This window comes from Culex quinquefasciatus, chromosome 2 (genome assembly GCF_015732765.1).
Source record: "Culex quinquefasciatus strain JHB chromosome 2, VPISU_Cqui_1.0_pri_paternal, whole genome shotgun sequence".
In the NCBI taxonomy this organism is placed as follows: Eukaryota; Metazoa; Arthropoda; class Insecta; order Diptera; family Culicidae; genus Culex; species Culex quinquefasciatus.
The window spans coordinates 79,004,880-79,018,099 of record NC_051862.1 but is presented as its reverse complement, the minus strand read 5'-3'; the positions used below and the strand labels follow the sequence as shown (position 1 = coordinate 79,018,099).

The 13,220-nt window shown below is 35.0% G+C and overlaps 2 protein-coding genes across 5 annotated transcripts in view; one reads left to right on the top strand and one right to left on the bottom strand.

The window, feature by feature from the left end:
• LOC6045856 overlaps positions 1–13,220 on the bottom strand; it is a 125,217-nt gene that overhangs the window by 1,983 nt on the left and 110,014 nt on the right. For all 4 annotated transcript variants that reach the window (XM_038257847.1, XM_038257848.1, XM_038257849.1 and 1 more), the window contains 2 exons: positions 7,925–8,298; positions 36–555 (listed from right to left, as the gene is read on the bottom strand). In XM_038257847.1, coding sequence (XP_038113775.1) covers positions 36–555; positions 7,925–8,298 — 894 coding nt within the window. The remainder of the gene's footprint in view (positions 1–35; positions 556–7,924; positions 8,299–13,220) is intronic.
• LOC6045858 lies at positions 8,713–13,138 on the top strand. Its single transcript, XM_001863108.2, has 2 exons — positions 8,713–9,082; positions 12,691–13,138. Exons 1-2 carry the CDS (start codon positions 8,802–8,804, stop codon positions 12,731–12,733), a joined length of 324 nt encoding a protein of 107 aa, XP_001863143.1. The 5' UTR covers positions 8,713–8,801; the 3' UTR covers positions 12,734–13,138.

Below are 13,220 nucleotides of genomic sequence, written 5' to 3'. Positions count from 1 at the left end.
AACAATACAATTTCTCAAAGTTAGCGAAGCCTCACCTCCCCTCAACGAAGCCACCTGATTATTCGCATACGCCAGCGCTTTCGGGTCCAAAAACTCCTGCAACCGCTGCAAAAAGTCCCGCTGATCCGGCGCCATCCCGTCGCTAACCTGGAACAGACTGCTCGGCCGTTCCGCGTCACGCTGCTCGTCCTCCTCGTCAAACGCGTACTCGCCCTCCATCTTCTCCACGTCCCCCTCGTCACCGACGGAAGTGCCCAGCTCGGTGTCCTCGGTTTCCTCGCCTGCTTCGCTTTCGTCCGCCTTCCGGTTGAAGCCCTTCGGCTTGCGGCCCGGTCGTCCCTTGCGACCGCGCACCTTTCCGGCGGAACCAGCCGTGGGTTGGGGCGGCGTCTGCTTGCCCTTTGCATGCTTCTGCTTGACCGGGGTGGTGGCAGTGGGTCCAGGGGATCGCAATCGGATCGATCGCCCCTTACCCGCCGATCCTCCGGATGCCCGAGCTGGGCGGGGGTTGTAGCGGGGAGTAGTTTGCAGGTTGACTTTTTTCGATGGGGAGACCTGCGAAGTAAATAGAGTTTGATAAGTAAGTATTAACTTGTGTCAAAATTTCAAGACTCAAAATGCAAATTTGTTGAAAATTTGATATATTTCAATGAACATCTACGTTTTTAAAAATTACTGAAACTACACAGTAAAAGATAATGTAAATTTGGAAAGAGTAATTTTGAATTTAGACTGAAAAGTGACACTACAACAGAAAAGTGGTAAAATTACACAATTCCAGAGGTAAAATTACACATTTTTCCTGACATGAGCAATTCCAGCTCAAATCAGGAATTTTTCTGGTACTTTTCTGCCGTTTTACGGCGATATGATGCATACGCCATTGAGGTGATTTTGCTGTAGACACGATTTTCTGTTTTTGTTCATTTTATCAATTTAAAATGACTAATTTGAGGTCTGCTCTGTAGAAACTGTTAAAAAGTACAATAAAAATGTGGCCCCTACAAGTTTCTTGTTTTCCTATTCTCTACGATTTTAAACCACAAACATCATTTGGCCGTAAAAATAGCAATAAAAAATCACTACTTTTCCTGCCCAATGATGTATGTATACATTGCTCGATCAAAGCTGGCTTTATTTTTTGTGCCAGCTATTTTGATAGCTGAGTGGATCCCGTAATGCATTGTCCACGTGGATACTTTAAGGGGGAAGGTATTAGGGAGCGTTCTTTTATTACGTAACGCAGTTGGGGGAGGGGGTCGGAGGCCGTGTTACGCTCCATACAATTTTATTAAAATTTGTATGGAAATTTTGTTACGAGGGGAGGGGGGGTCTATCAATCCGATTTTTTGCGTTACATAATAAAATAACGCTCCCTTAGCGATTGTCTATGCTCCATAAACACATTTTTTGCATGAACAATTGTCAGCAAGGGAGGTGGGTGGTTCTAGAATTTTCAAAAAAGTGTCTACGTGGATGTGTATAAGGTGTCATCCATTAAGTACGTCACATTAAAATCAGCCAAAATTTACTCCACCCCCTTTGTCACGATTTCCTATGCTTTTAACACGCAACGTCACGCTTTCTCAAAACCCCCTCTTCCATCAGAACGTGACGTACTTTATGGATGATGCCTAATGGACGTCCCCTTAAGAATTAAATCGAAATAATGTAATAAAATATTGCCCAATCTTGATTTGGTCCCAAAACCTCAAATCAACATTCAAACAGTATTGAATTTAACTTCTATCAATTCTCAATGTATACATACATCATGATGAGTAAAATTGGCGTATACATCATTGTTTGTTTGCTTAATAAAATGGGCCCCAGAGCAGTTTTTGAAAAATTCTTTCGTCAGGAGGTAGCTTTTAAGATTATTTATCAGACTGTACAATAAAATTGAAAATGTCCAAAATGGCGTATACATCATATCGCCGTAAAACGGCAGTTTTGTACCCGATCCTATCCGATTTCAATGAAACTTTGTAGACATGTTATCCTGGGCCTATAAAATCCATTTTTGTGTATATGGAGCCAATAGTACTCGAAAATAACATTTGAGAAAGGCGTAAGGTATTTGAACTTTTTTTTTTTATTTTGTAATTTAAAAATTACTGTATCTCGAAGCCGTTGCGTCGTATCAAAAAGTGGTCAAAGACAAACTTGTAGGAAATTTGACGGGCTTTCTGAAAAAATACACTGAAACAAAAATACACGCCACATTTATGAGATTTTTTTTTTGATTTTTAAGTCTAAAACTTAAATTTAAAGGAGCAGTTCTCTACGAAATCGGTCTTTTTCTTCAATTTTAGTTTTTGTATTTTTAATCCGACTGAAACTTTTTGGTGCCTTCGGTATGCCTAAAAAGCCATTTTGCATCATTAGTTTGTCCATAAAATTTTCCATACAAATTTGGCAGCTGTCCATACAAAATGATGTATGAAAATTCAAAAATCTGTATCTCTTGAAGGAATTTTTGATCGATTTGGTGTCTTCGGCAAAGTTGTAGGTATGGATATGGACTACACTGAAAAAAAATGATACACTGTAAAAAAATTTGGTAATTTTTTATTTAACTTTATCACTAAAACTTGATTTGCAAAAAACACTATTTTAAATTTTTTTATTTTTGATATGGTTTAGAGAACATCAAATGCCAACTTTTCAGAAATTTCCAGGTTGTGCAAAATCTTTGACCGAGTTATGAATTTTTAATCAATACTGATTTTTTCAAAAAATCGAAATATTGGTCGCAAAAAAATTTCAACTTCATTTTTCGATGTAAAATCAAATTTGCAATCAAAAAGTACTCCAGTGAAATTTTGATAAAGTGCACCGTTTTAAAGATAAATCCATTTTTAGGTAACTTTTTTGAAAAGAGTCGCAGTTTTTCATTTTTTTAAATAGCGCACATGTTTGCACACTTTTGGAAAAAATATTTTTGAAAAGCTGAGAAAATTCTCTATATTTTGCTTTTGGGACTTTGTTGATACAAACTTGAAAACGGTGCACTTTATCAAAATTTCACTTAAGTACTTTTTAATTGCAAAGTTGATTTTACATCGAAAAATGAAGTTGACATTTTTTTGCGACCAATATTTCGATTTTTTGAAAAAATCAGTATTGATTAAAAAATTCATAACTCGGTCAAAGATTTTTTGCTCAACCTGGACATTTCTGAAAAGTTGGCATTTTATGTCCTCTAAAACATATCAAAAAATAAAAAAAATTAAAAATAGTGTTTTTTTGCAAATCAAGTTTTAGTGATAAAAAGTTAAATAAAAAAATCACCAAATTTTTTTTACAGTGTATCATTTTTTTTTTTTTCAGTGTAGTCCACATCCATACCTACAACTTTGCCGAAGACACCAAATCGATCAAAAAATTCCTTCAAAAGATACAGATTTTTGAATTTTCATACATCATTTTTGTATGGACAGCTGCCAAATTTGTATGGAAAATTCTATGGACAAACTAATGATGCAAATGGCTTCTTTAGGCATACCGAAGGCACCAAAAAAGTTTCAGTCGGATTAAAAATACAAAAAAATCGAATGACCGAAATCCTAGAGAACTGCTCAAAGGTGATGTCACGATTTTTTTCGTTCAAAATTTTGAGGAAATAACCTCAAATGTTACCAAAAGAATGACGAAAAATGCAGGATGGTATGTCTTTCCCAAAAAATACAAAATCATTTACTAAAACTGTTTTTTGATAAGTGCTCTAAACATCAAAATTATCAAAACCAAACACGCGAGTCAATTTTCCAGACAATTTTACATAAAAGTCTCCATATTGACCATTGCACAGTGGTCCAGATCGCAAAATTAAGTGGAAAATGGATTTTCCGTAAAATGATGAAGTTTTGGAGCTTTGATGTCTTCAGAAGAGTTGTTGCATATAAAAAGGGGCAACTTTTGGTTTGGTTGGAAATTAGGGTGATTTTGAAAATCTAACTTTTCAGGAATATTTTTGGGATTTTTTTGTCTTCTAGAAAGTTGTTGAGCTTGCCAATCCAAGCAACTTTGTCGAAGACACCAAAATTTTATCTCGTAATCTACGCCTTCTACGACCAAATTTATAGAAAGCATCTGAGAAAACCTTAAAAAAACAGTTTTTTGAACGTGGCAATTCAGGGTTAAGTTTTAGAGAAAAGTGATATTCGGGGCACTTTTAGAGCTTTTAAAAACATACATTTTTGTCAATTTGGACTTAAGGGTCAAAAGTTACAGCGATTTTAAGGTAAAAAAGATGCAAATTTAAAACTTAAATATCTCGAAAAGCCGCAAGCCAAATTTGAAGCTCTAGGTTGCATTTGAAAGTGGAGATCTAGCACTACAAACGCTGAAAAAATCTCAGAGGTGTTTTTCTTTAAACTCGAGATATCTTCATTTGAAAAGTCTAATTTTCAAGGGAAAACCTTATGGGACCACCCTAACGAATTTCGAAACTTGTCCAAGTATATGTTTTTCCATGTAATTTTGCCCACTGAATCTGAATCTGCCCTCAGAATTTACCCAAAGTGTCGAAAAATCGATTTTTGGTCATATTTTGGGTTTCTATGTAAAATTATCATAACACGGAGTAGCCCAAAACCTTAAATGTGTCTAAAAATTAAAAAAACTGGTGTGGAAGATCGCAACTATTTTCAATACCGACAAAACAACAACAAATTTTAAGACAAATTATTACGTAAACTTGTTCAACTGAGTAAACTATGATCATACAATTAGGGAACTATACCCTTCCTCAGCCTATTTCTATTATCGGCCTATCAGCATTTTGATCATGAATTACAGCTTAAATAAAGTGATTTGTGTGCACCTACGTCGAAGACCAAGACTTTTTACTTTTTGCTCTTTGGTCTGACAGTCTTGGTCTGACAGATTTGGTCTGACAGCTTTATCATAGATTTTGGTCTGGTCTAGGCGAGGGATAGGACACAGCACCTTCCTGGCTTTGATCTGTTTTGAGGAAATTCAATACCTCCCAAGCCAGTCTGACAAGTCGCAATAGTGCGATCAGTAGCAATAATTTAGTGCGAAGTCCAAGTTAGTGGGAATTGCGCAATATGTTGACAAAAATATATTTTCAAATGCCTTTTACCAACCTTGCTGTACGAGTAGTCGGACGCGTCCGAATCGTTCGACTCGCGTCCGAATCGTTCGACTAAAGAAGCCATTTTGCATCATTAGTTTGTCCATAAAATTTTCCATACAAATTTGGCAGCTGTCCATACAAAAATGATGTATGAAAATTCAAAAATCTGTATCTCTTGAAGGAATTTTTTGATCGATTTGGTGTCTTCGGCAAAGTTGTAGGTATGGATATGGACTACACTGAAAAAAAATGATACACTGTAAAAAAAATTTGGTAATTTTTTTATTTAACTTTTTATCACTAAAACTTGATTTGCAAAAAAACACTATTTTAAATTTTTTTTATTTTTTGATATGGTTTAGAGAACATCAAATGCCAACTTTTCAGAAATTTCAGGTTGTGCAAAAATCTTTGACCGAGTTATGAATTTTTAATCAATACTGATTTTTCAAAAATCGAAATATTGGTCGCAAAAAATTTCAACTTCATTTTCGATGTAAAATCAAATTTGCAATCAAAAAGTACTTAAGTGAAATTTTGATAAAGTGCACCGTTTTCAAGATAAATCCATTTTAGGTAACTTTTTTGAAAAGAGTCGCAGTTTTTCATTTTTTTAAATAGTGCACATGTTTGCACACTTTTGGAAAAATATTTTTGAAAAGCTGAGAAAATTCTCTATATTTTGCTTTTTGGGACTTTGTTGATACAAACTTGAAAACGGTGCACTTTATCAAAATTTCACTTAAGTACTTTTTAATTGCAAAGTTGATTTTACATCGAAAATGAAGTTGACATTTTTGCGACCAATATTTCGATTTTTGAAAAAATCAGTATTGATTAAAAATTCATAACTCGGTCAAATTTTTGCTCAACCTGGACATTTCTGAAAAGTTGGCATTTTATGTCCTCTAAAACATATCAAAAAATAAAAAAATTAAAAATAGTGTTTTTTTGCAAATCAAGTTTTAGTGATAAAAAGTTAAATAAAAAATCACCAAATTTTTTTACAGTGTATCATTTTTTTTTCAGTGTAGTCCATATCCATACCTACAACTTTGCCGAAGACACCAAATCGATCAAAAAATTCCTTCAAAAGATACAGATTTTTGAATTTTCATACATCATTTTTGTATGGACAGCTGCCAAATTTGTATGGAAAATTCTATGGACAAACTAATGATGCAAATGGCTTCTTTAGGCATACCGAAGGCACCAAAAAAGTTTCAGTCGGATTAAAAAATACAAAAAAAATCGAATGACCGAAATCCTAGAGAACTGCTCAAAGGTGATGTCACGATTTTTTTTTTTCGTTCAAAATTTTTGAGGAAATAACCTCAAATGTTACCAAAAGAATGACGAAAAATGCAGGATGGTATGTCTTTCCCAAAAAAATACAAAAATCATTTACTAAAACTGTTTTTTTGATAAGTGCTCTAAACATCAAAATTATCAAAACCAAACACGCGAGTCAATTTTCCAGACAATTTTACATAAAAGTCTCCATATTGACCATTGCACAGTGGTCCAGATCGCAAAATTAAGTGGAAAATGGATTTTCCGTAAAATGATGAAGTTTTGGAGCTTTGATGTCTTCAGAAGAGTTGTTGCATATAAAAGGGGCAACTTTTGGTTTGGTTGGAAATTAGGTGATTTTGAAAATCTAACTTTTCAGGAATATTTTGGGATTTTTTTGTCTTCTAGAAAGTTGTTGAGCTTGCCAATCCAAGCAACTTTGTCGAAGACACCAAAATTTTATCTCGTAATCTACGCCTTCTACGACCAAATTTATAGAAAGCATCTGAGAAAACCTTAAAAAAACAGTTTTTTGAACGTGGCAATTCAGGGTTAAGTTTTAGAGAAAAGTGATATTCGGGGCACTTTTAGAGCTTTTAAAACATACATTTTGTCAATTTGGACTTAAGGGTCAAAAGTTACAGCGATTTTAAGGTAAAAAAGATGCAAATTTAAAACTTAAATATCTCGAAAAGCCGCAAGCCAAATTTGAAGCTCTAGGTTGCATTTGAAAGTGGAGATCTAGCACTACAAACGCTGAAAAAATCTCAGAGGTGTTTTTCTTTAAACTCGAGATATCTTCATTTGAAAAAGTCTAATTTTCAAGGGAAAACCTTATGGGACCACCCTAACGAATTTCGAAACTTGTCCAAGTATATGTTTTTCCATGTAATTTTGCCCACTGAATCTGAATCTGCCCTCAGAATTTACCCAAAGTGTCGAAAAATCGATTTTGGTCATATTTTGGGTTTCTATGTAAAATTATCATAACACGGGAGTAGCCCAAAACCTTAAATGTGTCTAAAAATTAAAAAAAAACTGGTGTGGAAGATCGCAACTATTTTCAATACCGACAAAACAACAACAAATTTTTAAGACAAATTATTACGTAAACTTGTTCAACTGAGTAAACTATGATCATACAATTAGGGGAACTATACCCTTCCTCAGCCTATTTCTATTATCGGCCTATCAGCATTTTGATCATGAATTACAGCTTAAATAAAGTGATTTGTGTGCACCTACGTCGAAGACCAAGACTTTTTACTTTTTGCTCTTTGGTCTGACAGTCTTGGTCTGACAGATTTGGTCTGACAGCTTTATCATAGATTTTGGTCTGGTCTAGGCGAGGGATAGGACACAGCACCTTCCTGGCTTTGATCTGTTTTGAGGAAATTCAATACCTCCCAAGCCAGTCTGACAAGTCGCAATAGTGCGATCAGTAGCAATAATTTAGTGCGAAGTCCAAGTTAGTGGGAATTGCGCAATATGTTGACAAAAATATATTTTCAAATGCCTTTTACCAACCTTGCTGTACGAGTAGTCGGACGCGTCCGAATCGTTCGACTCGCTCTCCTCCGAGTTGGCGCCCTCCTTTTTGACAAACTGCGACGACGACGAATCGGACAGTGTCTTCTTCCGCTTGCCCCGGGGTCGGCCCTTGAGCTTCGGCGCCAGGTGGTTGCACAGCAGCTCGTGCGTTTCCAGCTCCGGACAGTCGAAGGTGTCCTTGCAGAACATGACGCGGGTGTTGGGCGTGGTGGCCACAAAGCCGCTGAGCGTCTCCACCAGTTTGTTCCGCAGCCAGTCATCGTGGACCACCTCGAGCCGTTTCTGGACGGCCCGGTACCGGCAGTAACGGGAAAAGCTCAGCACCGCCACTTTGGACGCCACGTTTTCCGCTGAAAAGAGAGGGAGGGGAGAAGAGAAGGGTTGGTCATTAAATCATACAACTAGTATGTCTGTCGAACGTAGTGCGAGCTCGTCGGAGACCGGGGGTTTTATGCTGATGCTGCCGGTTTTAGTTTATTTAAAAATATTGAGTTTCAGCGCGTTTCTTTTTGTTTTCATTGCAAATGTGTTGTGGACGATGGCGAGAACAGTTTGTCTGGTATTAAAACTGTTTCAAATTTTAATGTTGTGACTAATAAATTATTACAAGTTAAATATACAAATCCAATTTCGGTTAACGTGAAGATTTGTTTTGTTTTCTATTTTTTAAATAATAAACCAGACTTCCAAAGTATCACTGTACTTCGAAACAACCCATGTGCCTGTTCGTTTTGCAAATCCATGCAAAACCGACACATCGCTTTAGCTCGTCATTCTTTCTCCGAACTCCGAACTGCAACCATCTTCACCGACTTAGTAGCTTTGCTTGCTTCAACGTTCTCGCGCTCTTCAAATGGATCGCCCCTGTTCGTTGACGCTGTTCTTGCTCGGCATCACCGTGGTCATTTTCGGCTTTCTTCCGGCAACCGGCGATGCCTCAATATTCTACTCGGTCCACACGTTGCCGGTTCCACGCTATCGGTCCTACTTCGACTCGGTGGGTGAGCAAAGCATCGGCCAGGGTCGCTTCGAAACGAGTGTGATCATCCAGGAGGACATTCTGGTGAGGAAACGGTGCGAGTGCATCCCACGGTACCGGTGCCGATCACCGCGGAACATCATCAACTTGAAAACGTGAGTACGAGTAGCAGTTGCCATTTGCACGGTGTTTCAAAATATGTTATTTTGAAGTGGAAATATAATGTCTAAAAATGTCATTCACATTGACAGCCAAACTCTAATTTTTTTTTACGATTTCTGCACTGAATGGTGAAAATGCTATTTTTTTCAATTGAGTCTTAATTTTATGGGTTAGACAAAAATTACTCCTAGTTTATTTGCGATATTGGTGATCAAAGATCCATCTTTGTTGTTGAAAAACGATAATTTGAACCAAGACATAAATCATTTCGATTATTTTTTTTTTGGTTCAGGGATTAGAAAAAATATTTTTTAAACTACCCCATGTTTCTAGACTTTTTACAATGTTTCTCAAACTTGATAAATTATGAATTAATCATTTTAGAAAATACTTAAATTTGTTTATCGAGCATTTTTATTTTTTCCATGTCCAAGAGGTCATTTGAGCAACTTTTGCTTAACAAAAACCTTAGTTCTCTTTTTTATGGTTTTCTTTATTAATCTTGTTTTTTTTTAAATATGCATTTATCTTCCTTAGTTTTTGTTTTTATTGGTAGTTTTAGGACTGTTCTACAAACTCTAAAATTAAATAAGACCTGTTGGGTGATTTCCAAAGCAACTTGCAGGTGAGCAATTCTCTGAGATTTCGGTCATTCGATTTCGATTTGTATTTTTCAATCCGGCTGAAACTTATTTAGTGCCTTGGGTATGCCCGAAGAAGCCATTTTGCATCATTGGTTCGTTTCTTATAATTTTCCATACAAATTTGGCAGCTTTCCATACAAAAATGATGTATGAAAATTCAAAAATCTGTATCTTTTGAAGGAATTTTTTGATCAATTTGGTGTCTTCGGCAAAGTTGTAGGTATGGATATGGACTACACTGAAAAAAATGATACACGGTAAAAAAAAATTTGGTGATTTTTAATTTCAGTTTTTGTGATTAGAACGTAATTAACAAAAAACAAATATTTTTTTTATATTTTTTTATTTTTTTAGAGGACATCAAATGCCAACTTTTCAGAAATTTCCAGAATGGGCAAAAATCTTTGACCGAGTTATAATTTTTGAATCATTACAGATTTTTTCAAAATTTGAAATCAAGACTAACATTTCAAACGGTCCAAACATTCAATATTACGCCCTTTTGAAATGTTTGTATTGATTTTAAATTTTGAAAATATTTTTTCGAAAACATCGGAAAATTTTACTAATGTTTCATATTTTAACATTGTAAACCGGACCATTAGTTGATGAGATATCGACATTATAAAATGGTGGGTTGTTTAGGTCAAACTTAAAAACATCAATTTTCCTGTTTTTAACCATTGCATGGCAATATCTCAGCAACTAAGGGTCGCATCAACAAAGTTTAATAAAGCAAAATATAGAGAATTTTCTCAGCTCTTCAAAAATATTTTTTCAAGGGTGGGCAAGCATGAACCCTTATTTTAAAAAATGAAAAACTGAAAAAGTTACCTAAAAATGTCTATAGCATGAAAATAGTGCACTTTATCAAAATTTCACTAAAGTAATTTTTGATTGCAAATTCGATTTTACATTGAAAACTGAAGTTGATTAATTGCCCATTCTGGAAATTTCTGAAAAGTTGACATTTGATGTCCTCTAAAACATATCAAGAAATAAAAAAAATTAAAAATAGTGTTTTTTTGCAAATCAAGTTTTAGTGACAAAAAAATAAAATTAAAAATCTTCAGATTTTTTTACCGTGTACCAATTTTTTCAGTGTAGACCATATCCATACCTACAACTTTGCCCAAGACACCAAATCGATCAAAAAATTCCTTCAAAAGTTACAGATTTTTGAATTTTCACATACCATTTTTGTATGGACAGTTGTCAAATTTGTATAGAAAATTATATGAACGAACTAATGATGCAAAATGACTTTTTGGGCATACCGAAGGCACCAATAAAGTTTCAGCTGGATTAAAAATGCAAAAATTAAAATTAAAGAAAACATTCCGATTCCGTAGAGAACTGCTCAGTTAGAAGGTGAAGATTCGCGGGATTTCAAATTTCTCGGAAATCGAGAGTTGAATTTGGCCATTCCCGGGAATTCCTGACCCGGAAGTTTTCTATGCCAATAGTTTAAATTTAATTAATTAAATAATTTAAATAATTTAAAAGTGAAAGTAATATTTTTTTATCTTTTCAATGAATTATGTTACAATAAATTCATACGTTAATTTCAGTTTCCTCATTATTTTGAGAAACTATAACTACAGTCATCCCACATATTCGGAACACCCACAAATTCGGAACACTTTTGTGGTATTTTGTCAATAAGATGCAAAATGCAACTTTTCTGTCGTCCCTGCTATTTTTAGGACCTTTATTTGGACATTCTCTTGCTATTTAACTAGTAAAAATAGTACTTTTTAAACAAAACCCCTCATTTCAAGACTATTTTATTCAGAGCAGCAAAACACTGCCTCCATATTGCCTGTTCCATGATTGTGGTATGTTATTGTGCCTCCCACAATTGTGGAACACCTGAATTCAATTGATATTTTCACAAAAAAATTATCAGTCCATGTTCAAAACATCACTAAGCTTGAGTTTTATTGGTTTCAGAGTGTGAAGTCATTTTTTGTAAAAATTATGTAATCCTGGAGAGAAAAGAAAGTTTGTTCCCATCGTAAGAAAAAGTGTTCAGATTTTGTGGATTTCAAGGGTCAATGTTTTTCTTTAAAAACTTGATATAAAAGGTAAAAATGTACAGCCGGTCTGTACATCAATTGAAAGATCGCATTCACATGAACGAAAAAGCAAAGCATTATGTTCAATTATCGATTTTCTATGATTTGTTGAACATTGGCAGATCTGTAAACTGTTCCGAATATAAGGGATGACTGTACCTTTTGATTTTTTTCTGAATCTGCAAATATAAGATCGTTTCTTGAGCTTTTTGGGACTTAAAATTGATGTTGAAACGAAATGTTTACAAATCTTAATTCACACTGAGTGATTTTTCAAAAGTTTCACAAACTTGTTGCATGAACTTCTTATTAGATTTTTGTGAAGTAAAAAAATACCCAATAGTCCCACCTTTAATGTTCTGTATTCATATTGATCCAGGAAGTCGTCATTTTTTATTGGAAACATGATAATGTTGAAAAAAATAAATATTTGCATGAAATTTTATGATAATCTCTTTGAAAAATGACGTTAAAAATTGCCTTCAAAACCAAGACCATCATCTTGTAGGCAACTTTTTCTGCAAAATTTTGCTTTTTGAATAATTAGTTTTTGTCACTTAAGTATCAAGATACAGTCATTTTAGAGAAATAAAAATGGAGAATTTTAAGAATAACCTATTGAAACTCAAATTTGTCATCGTTTACTTAAAAAATTGTACACTGTAGAAGGAACAAAAAAAAGCATAACAGTCTAACAAAAAAGTTCACAAAAAGTTTGAATTATTTATATATAATTTCTGATCGTATTTTGGAACACCGTGCCATCATCTTTACTGGAAAATCAAACTGAAGTCACGCCCGTATTAATAGTGGAGTGATTAATTTTTAATCCAAAACTTTTCTCTCTCTGTTTTCGGAATGTACTGCGAACACCGCCAGTCGGGACTGCCACCATCACGAGAAAGTGTGCTGCGAATTTTGACGGCCATGACGACGACGACGCTGCGGTCTGTGGACAGAGACGCAGCGTCGCGACGCTGCCCATGTGTTCTTAATCCATCTCAATTTGCTGGTTGCTGTGTGTACAAAGATGCTGTAAACGTGTTAGAAACCGCAAAACTGACGACGAGTGATCTTTATCTTACTTTGCGCGCACCTGACCTAAATGTGGAGCAATTTTGGCGTGCAAATTATTCTGCCTGTTGCTGCTGAGTTGTAACTAAACAAATCTACTTCTTTCAAAACAAATCAGTCGGAAACGCGTCTAGACGGTGTATTTTTGGCTTCTTTCTATGTGATCTATGAGAAATTCTCCACAAGTTCAAAAAAATATTTTTTTTCTGCTGATTTCAGTATGATAATAAATCAAATAGCCTTTAGTACGGTATGTCCACGACTCCTTCCTCTTGTGATGATTTTGTGAAATGTCTTCGTCTTATGCGATAAACGCAACAAAGTCATTTTCTCCG